The sequence below is a fragment of the Danio rerio genome, chromosome 21, assembly GCF_049306965.1.
Source record: "Danio rerio strain Tuebingen ecotype United States chromosome 21, GRCz12tu, whole genome shotgun sequence".
NCBI lineage: Eukaryota > Metazoa > Chordata > Actinopteri > Cypriniformes > Danionidae > Danio > Danio rerio.
Window position 1 is genome coordinate 34464810 of NC_133196.1, and position 12851 is coordinate 34477660.

At 35.9% G+C, this 12851-nt stretch overlaps 1 protein-coding gene across 14 annotated transcripts in view; it reads left to right on the plus strand.

Moving 5' to 3' along the window:
* The window catches only part of tenm2b (teneurin transmembrane protein 2b), a 576016-nt gene that overhangs the window by 348143 nt on the left and 215022 nt on the right, over positions 1 to 12851 (plus strand). For 3 of the 14 annotated variants that reach the window (XM_073936049.1, XM_009295583.4, XM_005159578.5), the window contains exon 1: positions 1683 to 1939. The exons of 10 other annotated variants lie outside the window; for them this stretch is intronic. Coding sequence is in view for 2 of the 4 variants with exons in the window: in XM_009295583.4 (XP_009293858.2) it covers positions 1924 to 1939 (16 nt within the window). In the remaining 2 variants the exon portion in view is untranslated. Of the gene's footprint in view, positions 1 to 1682; positions 1940 to 12851 lie in introns of those variants that run through there. One more of the 14 variants, XM_073936050.1, reaches the window with a different exon arrangement.

Here is a 12851-nt window from a genome sequence, read left to right on the forward strand (position 1 = left end):
ACCATTGACATCCATTATATGAATTAACCAGGACCACAGATTCAGCTAAAAAATTTAGTTACAATAGGGCATTTTTAATGGTACATGTTGAAAACTAAACAAATAAAAGCAGCCACACTTCATCATGCCTTTCAATTTTAAAGTATGTAAAACTATGTTTGTGTGCTGTAGCTTCCCTGAAGCAGCTAATCAAGGTTTTAGGCATACTATTTCTTACCAAATTGGAGCTAAACTCTGCAGGAAGTATAGAAATCATAGAAGTACATAATACAGTGTAAATACAAGAAGCACAAAATATGGAGTATAGTGTTATTTTCACATTTTCAAACTTGAATATTTAATATTCAGTAGGCCTTAGTACTAGTGTGTTTTAATTAGTGTATGACTGTTTTAACTTGCAATACATAAACATTCATCAGTCAGTACTTTTCGCTTGTGATGCTTAAAGGGATAGTTCCCTAAACGGAAGAATGCTGCTATATTTACTCACCCTTCACTTTTCAGAAAATTGTTTGTTTCTTTTTTTAATTAAAAAACAAAATATATTATTTTAAAGAAAATATTGTTAGGCATCATGGTGGCACAGTGGGTAACATGATCTCCTCACAGCAAGAAGGTCGCTGGTTTGAGCCCCGGGTGGGTGCATGGGTTTTCTCTGGGTGCTATAAGTGAATTAAATAAGCTAAATTGGCCGTAGTGTATGTGTTTGAATGCAAGAATGTATGGGTGTTTCCCAGGTTTGGCTGGAAGGGCATCCACTGCGTAAAAAATATGCTAGTATGTTGGGAGTTCATTCTGCTGTAGCAACCCCTGATTAATAAAGGGACAAAGCCGAAAAGAAAATGAATGAATGAATGAATGAAAGTATTGTAAACCTAGAAACATTAACATTCATAGTATTTGTTTTAACTACTATAGAAGTCAATGGTTACAGCTTCTAACATTTTTCAAAATATCTTATTTTGGGTTCTATTGAAAATGGAAACTCATGAAGGAATGTAACCACTTGAGGGTGAATAAATTTTCATTTTTGAGTGAACTACCTTCAAGAAGTCTACATAATAGATGCACCTGCACTTTTACTCAAGTATAACTGAAAATAACATTATAATTGCTGCAATAAAAGTTTAATAGGGCATCTTTTGCTCAAGTACGCAATATGTATGTTCTTTCTCCAAGTTTGTTCCTTTATGACAGATAGTTTTAGACATAGTTGTAGTGATTTTCCAAAATAAATAAAGCAGAAATTCAACTATTACATGCCATACATTGCTTAATGCATAAATCGGATAAACCAGACTACAAGTTCTCCTCTCTCTGCCTTCTCAGGCATGACAGTTTCAGCAAGGCATTTACATTCTAAAAGCTCATTCTGGCTTCAAGGCAGCAAGAATGTCAAATATGAATCTTTCAGCACCTCATTAATGAACATCGATCTTTTGAAACGGTGTCAGAGACGAAATATCGATAAAGCAACGCCGCGTGTCCGATGCGATCAGTTTTGGTTTCCCGAGGCGCAGAGCCGCGGCACCGGAGCGCGGAACATGAGCGCAAATAAAATATATATTTTGGGTGGAGAATTGCCGTGAGGGGCGCGCAGGAGGAGCCCTGATTCAAATCAGCTCAGTCACTATTACATACTATGAGCTCACCTCACCAACCTGGCGCGCGCTCGCTCCCTCATTCGCCCGCGTCTCGTTGAACCGCTCGCTGCGCGCATCTCTCCGTTTAACCGTCACACCTGACAAACACACACCAAACCGTCCGTCCGTCGCCTGCCTGACAAACACACCGACACGAATACAACACGGGGATTCAAAATTCGCGCCGTTGAGGAGAAAGCGCTCGTGCCCGGCAGATCTGAACTCTGGTAACGGCAGAATGACTGAGTGAGTGTGAGAGAGAGGACGCTGTGCTCGCAGTATGGAGAAAAGGAAAGGTAAGACACTATTGTTTAATAGAAGACTGGCGTTTTGTTTATTGTAGATATAAGAGTGAGACGTTTAGCTGCGTTTTCCTGAGGAGACATGCTTAAGTTCAGTGATAAACGAAGGCGCGTCTGCTGATAAGGATGCGCGTCGTACATTGTTGCGCGTGGACACTATGCAGCATGGATTTGGGGTTTCGTTATAACTGTGGTGAGATAACTCGTGCTGAGATAAACATGGAATGGACGGATTTAATGGAATTTATCCACTCAAGCTTCTGGGAGTCGAAAAGGAAATGTTTTAATCTGCACGACAGCGTGAACATCTACGTGAATAATTTAACAGTTGTTTTGTATGCGCGCGTGTCATCGCCGAATTAGGCTCCGAAGTCTTTTTAGCTTAAATGACTCAAGTTAAACATTGCTCATTATAGTCAAATTAGCATTCACCTTGACTAAGCATTAGTGTCGCCAGAATAATCGCTCCCTCCACATTATAAGCTGCTCCACATTCAAACCGACACAGTTCACTCTGTTAAATATAATGATTGTTATTTTTGAGGAGACCGGGATGATGGTGTTGATTTACATTCGTCCGAGTTTTGATTATGTCAGGAGACACACCCATATGTAAAGTTTGACTTCTGGCGTCCTGATTGCAATCAAAGTTTGCATCTGTTATGCTGTAATTATCAGGATATCTCAGACAGATAACAGACTGCAGCAGTCCGTTTTGGATGTATACACCATTCATATTTTTTTTTTATATGGATATATTTATATTTACTATAATAGTAACTGTTAAACTGTTAACCTTTAAAGACAAACCTGTTGTGAGCTAATATGCTTTGTAATATGTTTGCATTTATTGGACTTGTTTTTAAAACAATCATGTTGATTTGTTTCCCTGGATTTACTGGGTTAGGTGAAATGTATATTTATTCTGTATTAGTCTTAAAAATATTTTAAATTACAATATTATTATAAATTTTATTATAAATTTATATTATTTAGGGGACAATATGCAATATTTTGAAATTTATTTTTACAAATGTTTTATAGTGTGGTCAAAAACTTAAATTAATTTGAATACGTTGAAATTGTGTTGTCTAACAAAGTAAAAGTAAACATGGCATATTTTATGTTTTTTTATCAGTTATAATTTTGTACCATATTATTCATCTTTAACCTGACTTTTTTATTTTACATTTAGAAGAAATGTAATTAATATAAAATAAAAGTAAAAAAAAATATTTACAATATATAATTTATAATTACTATATATATATATATATATATATATATATATATATATATATATATATATATATAGTTGAAATCAGAATAATTAGCCCCCTTTTTTTTATATATATATATATTTCCCAAATGATGTTTAACAAAGCAAGAAAATTTTCACATTATGCCTGATAATGTTTTTTCTTCTGGAGAAAGTCTTATATAGAATAAAAGCAGTGTTTAATTAAAAAAAAAAAAAAAAAAACTATTTTGGGACAAAATTATTGCCCCTTTAAACTATTTAGAACAAACCATTGTTATACAATAACTTGCCTAATTACCCTAACCTGCCTAGTTCACCTTTTTAACCTAGTTAAGCATTTAAATGTCACTTTAAGCTGTACAGAAGTGTCTTGAAAAATATCAAGTAAAACATTATTTACTGTCATTATGATAAAGATTAAATAAATCAGTTATTAGAAATAGGTTTCTAAAACTATTATGCTTAGAAATGTGCTGAAACAATCTTCCCTCCATTAAACAGAAAGTGGGGAAAAAAATAAACAGGGGTGCTAATAATTCTGACTTCAACTGTATGTATGTATATATATATATATATATATATATATATATATATATATATATATATATATATATATATATATRTGTGTGTGTGTGTGTGTGTGTGTGTGTGTGTGTGTGTGTGTGTGTGTGTGTGCGTGTGTGTGTGTGTGTTCCTTTGGTTTACTCATTATATTGATTTGGGGTCGCCACAGCGGAATGAACTGGCAACTTAACTTAGCCCTGCCACCAAATGACTTCTTGAAATTTGGAACTGATAACTTATCCTGCATATGCATTACACAGCGAATGCCCTTCCAGCTGCAACCCAGTACTGGAAAATATCCATACACACTCATTCACACACATGCAATATGGCCAATTTAGTTTATTTAATTTACCTAAACCGCATGTCTTTGGACTGTGAGGGACATTGGAGCACCTGGAGGAAACTCACACGACACGGCGAGAACATGCAAACAGCTCACAAAAACGCCAACTGACCCAGCTGGGACTCGAACCAGCGACCTTCTTGCTGTGAGGTGACAGTGTTATCCACTGAGCCACCGTGTTGCCTAATTATATATCATCATGATTTTTTAAAACTATTTCTATAACTTTTATTTGATTATGCCATCTGCAGTGCTTCATTGAGCTCTTTCATGTAGCTCTTTCATGAAGCTGTTAAGTAAACATTAACTTTGTTTTTCTTCTCGTTTCATTTTGATTTTCAGGAGTTTCTTCATAATGGTTTGTTTCAAGGTTTACAGCACACTTTAACAAAGTGTTTTTTAGAAAAATTGGAAAAAATAATGCCAAAACATTGCTAAAAAAGGAGCCAGTATTTTTATTGACGCGTTATAAAACATTTTTATATAAAGACAAATCTCATAGTTACTGTAGTCAACTTGTTTACATCTCAGATTTTGCCATTGTTTCATGATTTATCGAAAGTCGTAGAGCCATTACCTTCTCCGTCCTCTTCTCCATGGCCTACATTTCAACATCCAGGCTTAGAGACAGGGGAAAACTCCCTCTCCCCACACTGCTGTCCAACAGCCTCGGTCTTCCAGGGACACACTCATCTCTCTCTCTCATCCTCCCTCATCCCTGACTCCCTCGCTCCTGCCTATGCTTTGAGTATCATCACTGGTGCTGTCGAAGAGGAAGTGCGTGAGAAATAGTGCCCATTTTCCACACACACACTCCTGCAACCTAATGGCCTGTGTCTCAAAGGCCCACTCCATCATCACTAATGGACAGGAGTTTAGTCTGGACTAAGTTTAGTCAGTCTGCCATGGTCTCTTCTTTCGTGCTTTTTTGTATTAGTTTTAGCTATCGTTGTGAAGTTTAAACAATTGGAAAGCAAACAGAGTGCAAATAGTTGCTGTTTTAATGTAACCAGTATAGCTATAACTAGAGGCAGTTTGAAAATAAGTAGGTCATATGGAATTAGTGTTTGCTGCTAAAAATCCCCAGTCTTCTCTATCATGTTAATTACAGCTATGCGCTTTTTCTTTTTCGGTCTCTGTTGAATGTATGGGGCTTTATATGCAGAAGAAAGACGGCTGGTTTTGCAGCACTTATCATTGTCATGCTAATGTACAGCGTTTCTACAATCATTTTAATTAAGCGTCTTATAGAGCAAGATTTTTTTCATCTGAAAAATAAAACATGACTCATTACAGAATTAATATTTATAAACCCCTTTTTCATTCAGACTTCAGCGCGCTGTTTTCAGAGCCGTGATTTTTTGCTTAGACTTTCAGAGTTCTCCAGAAAAACAACAGAATGTGTTTTTGCTGTGTTTAAAGGCTTAAATTTGTAGCTTATCCAACATTTTGTCCATCGCTAAGCCCATATTTACCAAAAAAATAAATAAATAAAAATGAAATGTGACTGTCCATCATACCTTAACAACTGTTGCCATCCGCCATTTTCTCTGTGAAGCTTTTTTTGTCATGTGAGTCTATGGAGCATCTGTGCATTTGGCCTGTTTTAATGCATTTTTATGGAAGTTTTCCAAAAGTATGGAAAGATACTGTTGCCAGGCCGCTTATAATTGTGACATATGGTAGCCACATTATATATTCACTTTAAATAAATCTTGAGCAGTTCATGCTGTGGATTAGAAAAGCCACCTGCAGTTGAAATCAGAATTATTAAACCCCCTTTGAATTTTATTTTCTTTTTAAAATATTTCCCAAATGATGTTTAACAGAGCCAGTGCATTTTCGCAGTATGTCAGATAATATTTTTCTTTTTCTTCTGGAGAAAGTCTTACTTGTTTTATTTTGGCTAAAATAAAAGCAGTTTTACATTTTTAAACATCATTTTAAGGTCAAAATTATTAGCTCTTTCAAGCTATATATATATATATATATATATATTGATTGTTTACAAAACAAAGCATTGTAATAGAATAACTTGCCTAACTACCCTAACCTGCCTAGTTGACCTTATTAACCTAATTAAGCCTTTAAATGTCACTTTAAGTGTCTTGAAAAATATCTAGTTAAATATTATTTACTGCCATCATGGCAAAGATAAAATAAGACAGTCATTAGAAATGAGTTATTAAAACTAGTATGTTTAGAAATGTGTTGAAAAAAATCCTCTCTCCGTTAAACAGAAATTGGGGAAAAAGATAAACAGAGGGCTAATAATTCAAGGGGTTTAATAGTTCTGACTTCAACTGTACATGTTTCAAGGTAAGGCTGGGAGATTAATCGAAAAGTTCAGAACCTGTAATCGATCTAATTTTTCCGGGACAATTCTTTTTATTATGCTGCCTATGTATCACTGTGGCTGATTTATTTTTCTGTGGCGACTTTGCAGTCATATCTGATCTCTGGTCATGTAGGACTATATGGACTCATTCTTGAGCCTTACTTTGCACTACACTGATGATGCTGGGAAGCTGTGCCAGAGATGCCTTTAGATGACATATAAAACTTGTCAGTGAAAAAAAAATTCTAAAAATAAATAAATAACAAATAAATAAATAAATTGTTCATTTATCGTAATTAAGTTAGTATGGAGTTCGTAGTTAATCAAGGTAATTTCATGTTACTAAATAATTTTTACTTCTTCACTGTAAAACCCAATAATTATTAACAATTAAGTTAAAAAAAATTTACCGTAATGAGTGCTGTAAACGTATAAGTTAATAAGTTAAGGCCGTTTGAGAAAACCGATTGCAACAAACCATTTGAGTTAAAAAATAAAAAACTAATCCTGATTTCAACTTAAACCATTTAAGTAAACAAAGCAATTTAAGCAAAAAAAACCTAAATAAATGAAGAGAACTCAAACCAACTGAGTATACTGCACTCATTTCATTTGATGAAGTTGACTGATGTGCTTTACATTGTTGTTTTTCTAACTCAAAAGTTAGAAAAAAGATCATTTTGACATTTATTTGCTATTAAATTAAGATTTTTTTTTACATTAATAAGTGTTTACATCAATTCAGATTTGCTAGTACCTGTGCAATTAAACAGTTTATTTTAAAGAAACTTTAAAAAAAAAAAATTTCAAATGCTACAGTTCACTTAATCTAATGTAAGAATAACATTTGTTCACCACTTCATGAGCATATTTACTGAAAATCACATTCTGCAGTTCATTCTTATGCAATATTCTATAAACTCTGCCAGTAATCATGCGTGATGTGCTTCAGAAAAGGATCTTTGCTTTGTTATTTTCTGTTTGTTGTGCTTCTTTTTTTCTTTTTACGTGCATGTGCATGTTGTCGAAGCTCCCTTGCTGAGAAGAGTTGCATCACTCCCAGCTCTGATTCTCTATAGGGGGAGCTGTGCTGAACAACAGCCGCTGCTCATCTCCTCGGGGTCTGATGATGCAAAGCATGGCTGAGTTTGCCTCACTGCAGTCACAGTGTACCCAGTGCTTACCGGACACATGGGTTAGCCCTAACCCACGTGTCAACCATCACAGCCATATTCAGGGCCGACCGCCCTGCCTGCTAGCCCTCTCCCCATTAATGACCCGAGACAGCTGCTCCCCAGGGCCTTTCTCATCGCCTCTGGACACTGACACACACTCCTGTCACATGTGTCAACTCTGACTGACATCTGCCTCCCAGCACCCCAACAACCCTGATCTCCATTAGATTAGGCACAGCTTATTTCAATAATTCATCACTTAGACAGGAACTTGCTTCTCCGGTAATAGAAGCAGGGAAGTTTGGGAAACTGTCCGCTGAGTGTTGCTGCTGCTGCTGATGTTTGTGTGTAATATGTACACAGTATGTTCAAGATGCCAGTGCAATGTTCTGTTTATGTGGAGAGAAATCTTGAGAGTTTTTTAAATCCTATTGACCCTAATTTAAGACTGTTTATTAATGGAAATACATCTCAATAAATGATGTTGTCCAGTATTCGAGATCTAGACTATTTATAGTATGTATTCACAAATAAAAGTTAATGAGTTCCTCTGGCCTAGACTGCCTGAAACAAGTGATCTCTGTTTGATTAGACACATTAATAATAAGAGAAACTGACTTAAAATATGATTATTTTCTGTTCCCAGCAAGGGGAGCATATTATATTATTACTTTTGAAGCACTTTGAAGTTTGTGTTAGTTTATCGAGATCACTGTGGGTAATTAGGAAAAAATATAATGCCAAATGTGACACACTGTTGTTTAACAATTTACTCTTGGTTATGAAGCAGATGTGTTCTATGGATATGTTATGTGTGTTTGGTAGGGCTGCCTAATTTTGTAAAATTCATAGTTATAACTATGTTGGTCAAAATTATCCTTAATCACGATAATTTAAGACAATTATCAGTGGGCCATATGGCCAAAACATATGTGTGCATATGTATGTCTATATATAGGGGCTGCACAATATATCGTTTTAGCATCAATAGCGCACTGTGCGCATCCGCAATAGTCACATCACAAGGATCTGTAATGTTGAGTCTGAATTATATAGTTAAGCGGGGGCTACAGAATTGTATGGCACACTTTTATTTAACAATTGTTTAGCAATTTACTCTTGGTTATGAAGCAGAGGTGTTTTAAGGATATTTTACAATGTGTTTGGTTGGGCTGCCTAATTCTGTAAAATTCATAATTATAATTATGTTGGTCAAAATTATCATTAATCACGATAATTCAAAACAATTATCAGTGGGCCATATGACCAAAACATAAGTGTGTATATGTGTGTATAGTTAGCGCTGCACATTATATCGTTTTTGCATCTATATCGCAATGTGCACATCCACAACAGTCACAACTTAGAGATCTGCAATGCTTAGTCTGAATTATAGTTAAGCAGATGCTGCAGATTTGTATTTATTCACTGTATTTGTACAGAATTTATATGATTTATGCAAAAAAATCTTACTTAAAATTTTTTGTCTTGTTTTTCAAAGAGAAAACCAGATTATTTCACTTCCTCCACTGGCAGGAAATTTTGCTCATTTTAAGGAAAATCTGTTTATTGTGACTTGTTTCTTCTGACTATATATAAGAAAAAATCTCAAAATTTTCACTTGCTCTAATTTTTTTATTATTTGGAGTGGAAGCAAGACAAAAAGTAAGAAAAGCATTTTTTTCTATTGTGGTTATTCAATTTTTGTACCGTAATATTGTCAGACTCCCCAAAATTTCCCTCTTTAAATTCATAGAATTTCTCTCAAAGATAAAAATAAAAGTAAAATGACACAAAATAAAAAAAACAAACTTGTGCTTTAAGAGCTATGAGTGATTTTGTCCTTTTTTGTCTTTTGTTGTTTGAGTGGTAATGATAAGCACAGTCGGCAACAGGAATATAGCGTACTGTCACTTTAAGAGCTGCAGTGTTCTGATTTATGGTTACACATGCTTTTTCATTCTGAACTCTCACTGATTTCCATGTGAAAAAACCAACACAATCTCACAACAATTTGTAACTTTTTGATTTAGTAGCTAATTCATATGAATTCATATGATCTCATTTGTACAATTTTCTTATCCCGCAATGTAGGGTTTAGCTGCAAGGTTTGGTGCCACACCTCCTTTTTTAAGTGTGGTTTATTCATTCACATTTACATTTACATTTAGTCATTTAGCAGACGCTTTTATCCAAAGTGACTTACAAATGAGGACAAGGAAGCAATTTACACAACTATAGAAGCAACAATGAATAAGTGCTGTAGGCAAGTTTCAGATGTGTAAAGTCTAAGAAGGAAAGCATTAGTAATTTTTTTTTTTTTGTAGTTAGTTGAGGAGTCAGAGAGGTAGTAGCATATTAGTAAGTAAAAGTGGAGACTAAATAGTTGAGTTTTTAGTCGCTTTTTGAAGACAGCGAGTGACTCTGCCGTTCTGATGCAGTTAGGGAGTTCATTCCACCAACTGGGCAGATTGAGCTCCTCTTTAGCTCTGTAATCTGCCCTATTAGATGATTATGGAAGTATTATAAATAACCAGAGTTTTTCACTCCAGTTATCTTCTTCTCGAAGCTTCCCCCCCTTCCACCCCTACTTCCCTCCTTTTTCCAATAGGGCGACACGGTGGCTCAGTGGCTAGCACTGTTGCCTCACAGCAATCTCCTATCAGGCTGGTCGGTGTTTCTGTGCGGAGTTTACATGTTCTCCCTGTGTTTGCGTGGGTTTCCCCCGGGTTCCCCGGTTCTCCCACTGTCCAAAAACCTAAATCATAGCCTATACAGTATGCCAAATACGCTTTATTGATTATAGCTAAGTGTGAACTCTTGAAAATTGTACAATATTTTACCACTGACCCTGTACAAATTAATACAAATTAGCCAATAAAATAACAAAACGTAAAATAGTTACGTTTCCTCATGAGGTCAGGTTGGAAAAAAACAGCTTTGTGGACTCCTCTAAATTGAATTTTAATTAATTGCACAACTCTAGAATTTTGGATATTTTGTGGTAGCAAAAATAATCTAAGTAGGAATTCAAATAAAGTGAAATATTGTAAATTGTTCTACATAAAATAGAGGAAAAGGAAGGAGAGCTCAACCTTAACTTGTTTGGCAACCACACTAATTGTTTCTAATTGTTATAATCGAGATGTACTGCAGGTTATATGTTGGTGAAATCTATGAAAGCATTTAATTTAAAAGATCAAGAATTATTCTTCAAAGTTGATATCACTTTTATAATCACACTATTGCACGAACTCCTCTCTTGCCCTTCTAACGGGAGGGAGCCCCGGGCTCAAGGATATTACGCTTTATTGATTATCAGCTAAGTGTGAGCACTTGAAAATTTTATTATTCTTCAAAGTTGATATCACTTTTATAATCACACTAATGCAGTATATTGATACTGAAATGTAAGCTCTTGCTTGAGTGATAAGACTTTCTTTAGTATTTTAATTTAAATGCAAAAACAAAAAGTAATGCAGCATATATGTTGTTTTCATGAGAATAATTATATGCTGATTATTATAACCTTACTCTTATAGGCTTCATCCTACAGTGAAAGCTTTTGGACTCTCAAAGACTCTGTTTGTGTTTTGCAAAGTGAGTGACATTCAAAAATGTCAGCTCGTGCATCATTAAAACAACAATTGCAAAAATCATCATGGACAAAAATACCACACACCTCTAAGAGAAAAATTAATGAAGATGTCAGTGTGCTAATAATCTCATTCTGTGAGGCCGCTGATTCATAAACCCATTACCGCTGAGACCTGCTGTGGAAAACTCTGGGCAATATGGTGTGTCTGTGACCGACTCTAGTGCACAAACTTCAAAGCCTTCAGTTAAATTTAGTAATCCCTGCTTACGGATTAGAAGTGCCTCAACGTCTGCGATGCTCAGAAAAATCAACTGCTCAAGAGCAAGAAAACAACACCTTCGTATTAACATTTGAGACAATGCAAGAGTGAAGACTAATAAATCGTATTTTGTTATGCCAGTGATTCATACAGAGACAGACGAAAAAAAGTAGGAAGAATGATGCCAGCTGATTGGACGATTCGAGTGTTGTCATGTGGAGAGGAGGGCTCTCATTGGCTGAAACTCATCTCTCTTTGATCTCTGCAAGGCTGCGGAGTTCTTAAGATTTCAGACATGGAAAGGCGTATTGGTGGGAGGATGCAATGGTGGAAGCTTTAGAGAAAGAATGTGAAAAGTAGGACACTTTTGTTCTGTTCGCGACACCGGTTAGGAATACGGTCTGCTGGATGTAGCAGACGTCAAAACCGCAGTCGGTGGGTTGGTGCAGTCTGTAATTCTTGCCCAGCAGAAGAGCCAGAAGCTGATGACAGTAGAGAAGTCCCAAGTGCTGCTTTGTGTTATACGAGAGCAGACTCAGCAGTTTACCAGCAGACTCTCTTTTATGATAAACCGCTCCAGATTGAATGATAAGCGCTGATATTACCATGTATCTTAATACGGAAGCTTACAGAATTGAATCAGAGAAAAGCTTGAAAGCTTCACTTAGGCTGCAAGGAAGAAGCTTAGGGGTGCTTATTTCAAGTTTCGTAATATCTACTGATTGACACGTTTTAGTGTTATGATACTGTATAGCGCACCTTTTTGGTTATCTTTTTGTTATTTTTGACTGACATTTACAGATTTTTTATCTCAGTTTATCAGAATTGGTTGATATTTTTAGGTTTGGATAACCTTTACAATCATCCAAGTCATTGCACAAAATAAGTATCAACTTTGCTTAAGTATACTCAAAGACTACAGAATACACTAGTCGTGTCACCCCTAAAGTTTTGAATGGGGAAAATTGTTATTAATAACAATAATAATAATAGTTCCCTACATTTATATAGCGCTTTTCTGGGCACTCAAAGCACTTTACACATAGGGGGAATCTCATCATCCACCACCAGTGTGCAGGATCCACCTGGATGATGCAACGGCAGACATTTTGCGCCACACCGCACACCATGTGATTGGTGGAGAGGAGACAGATTGATAAAGCCAGTTATGATATGGGGAGAGTTAGGAGGCCATGATGGACAGAGGCTAGTGGGGAAATTTGGCCAGGATGCCGGGGTAAAATCCCTACTCTTTTCAAAGGACATACTTGAATTTTAAACAACCACTGAGAGTCAGGACCTCGGTTTAGCATGTCATCCGAAACACGGCGCTCACTGAGCAGTATAGAGTCCCCATTACTATAC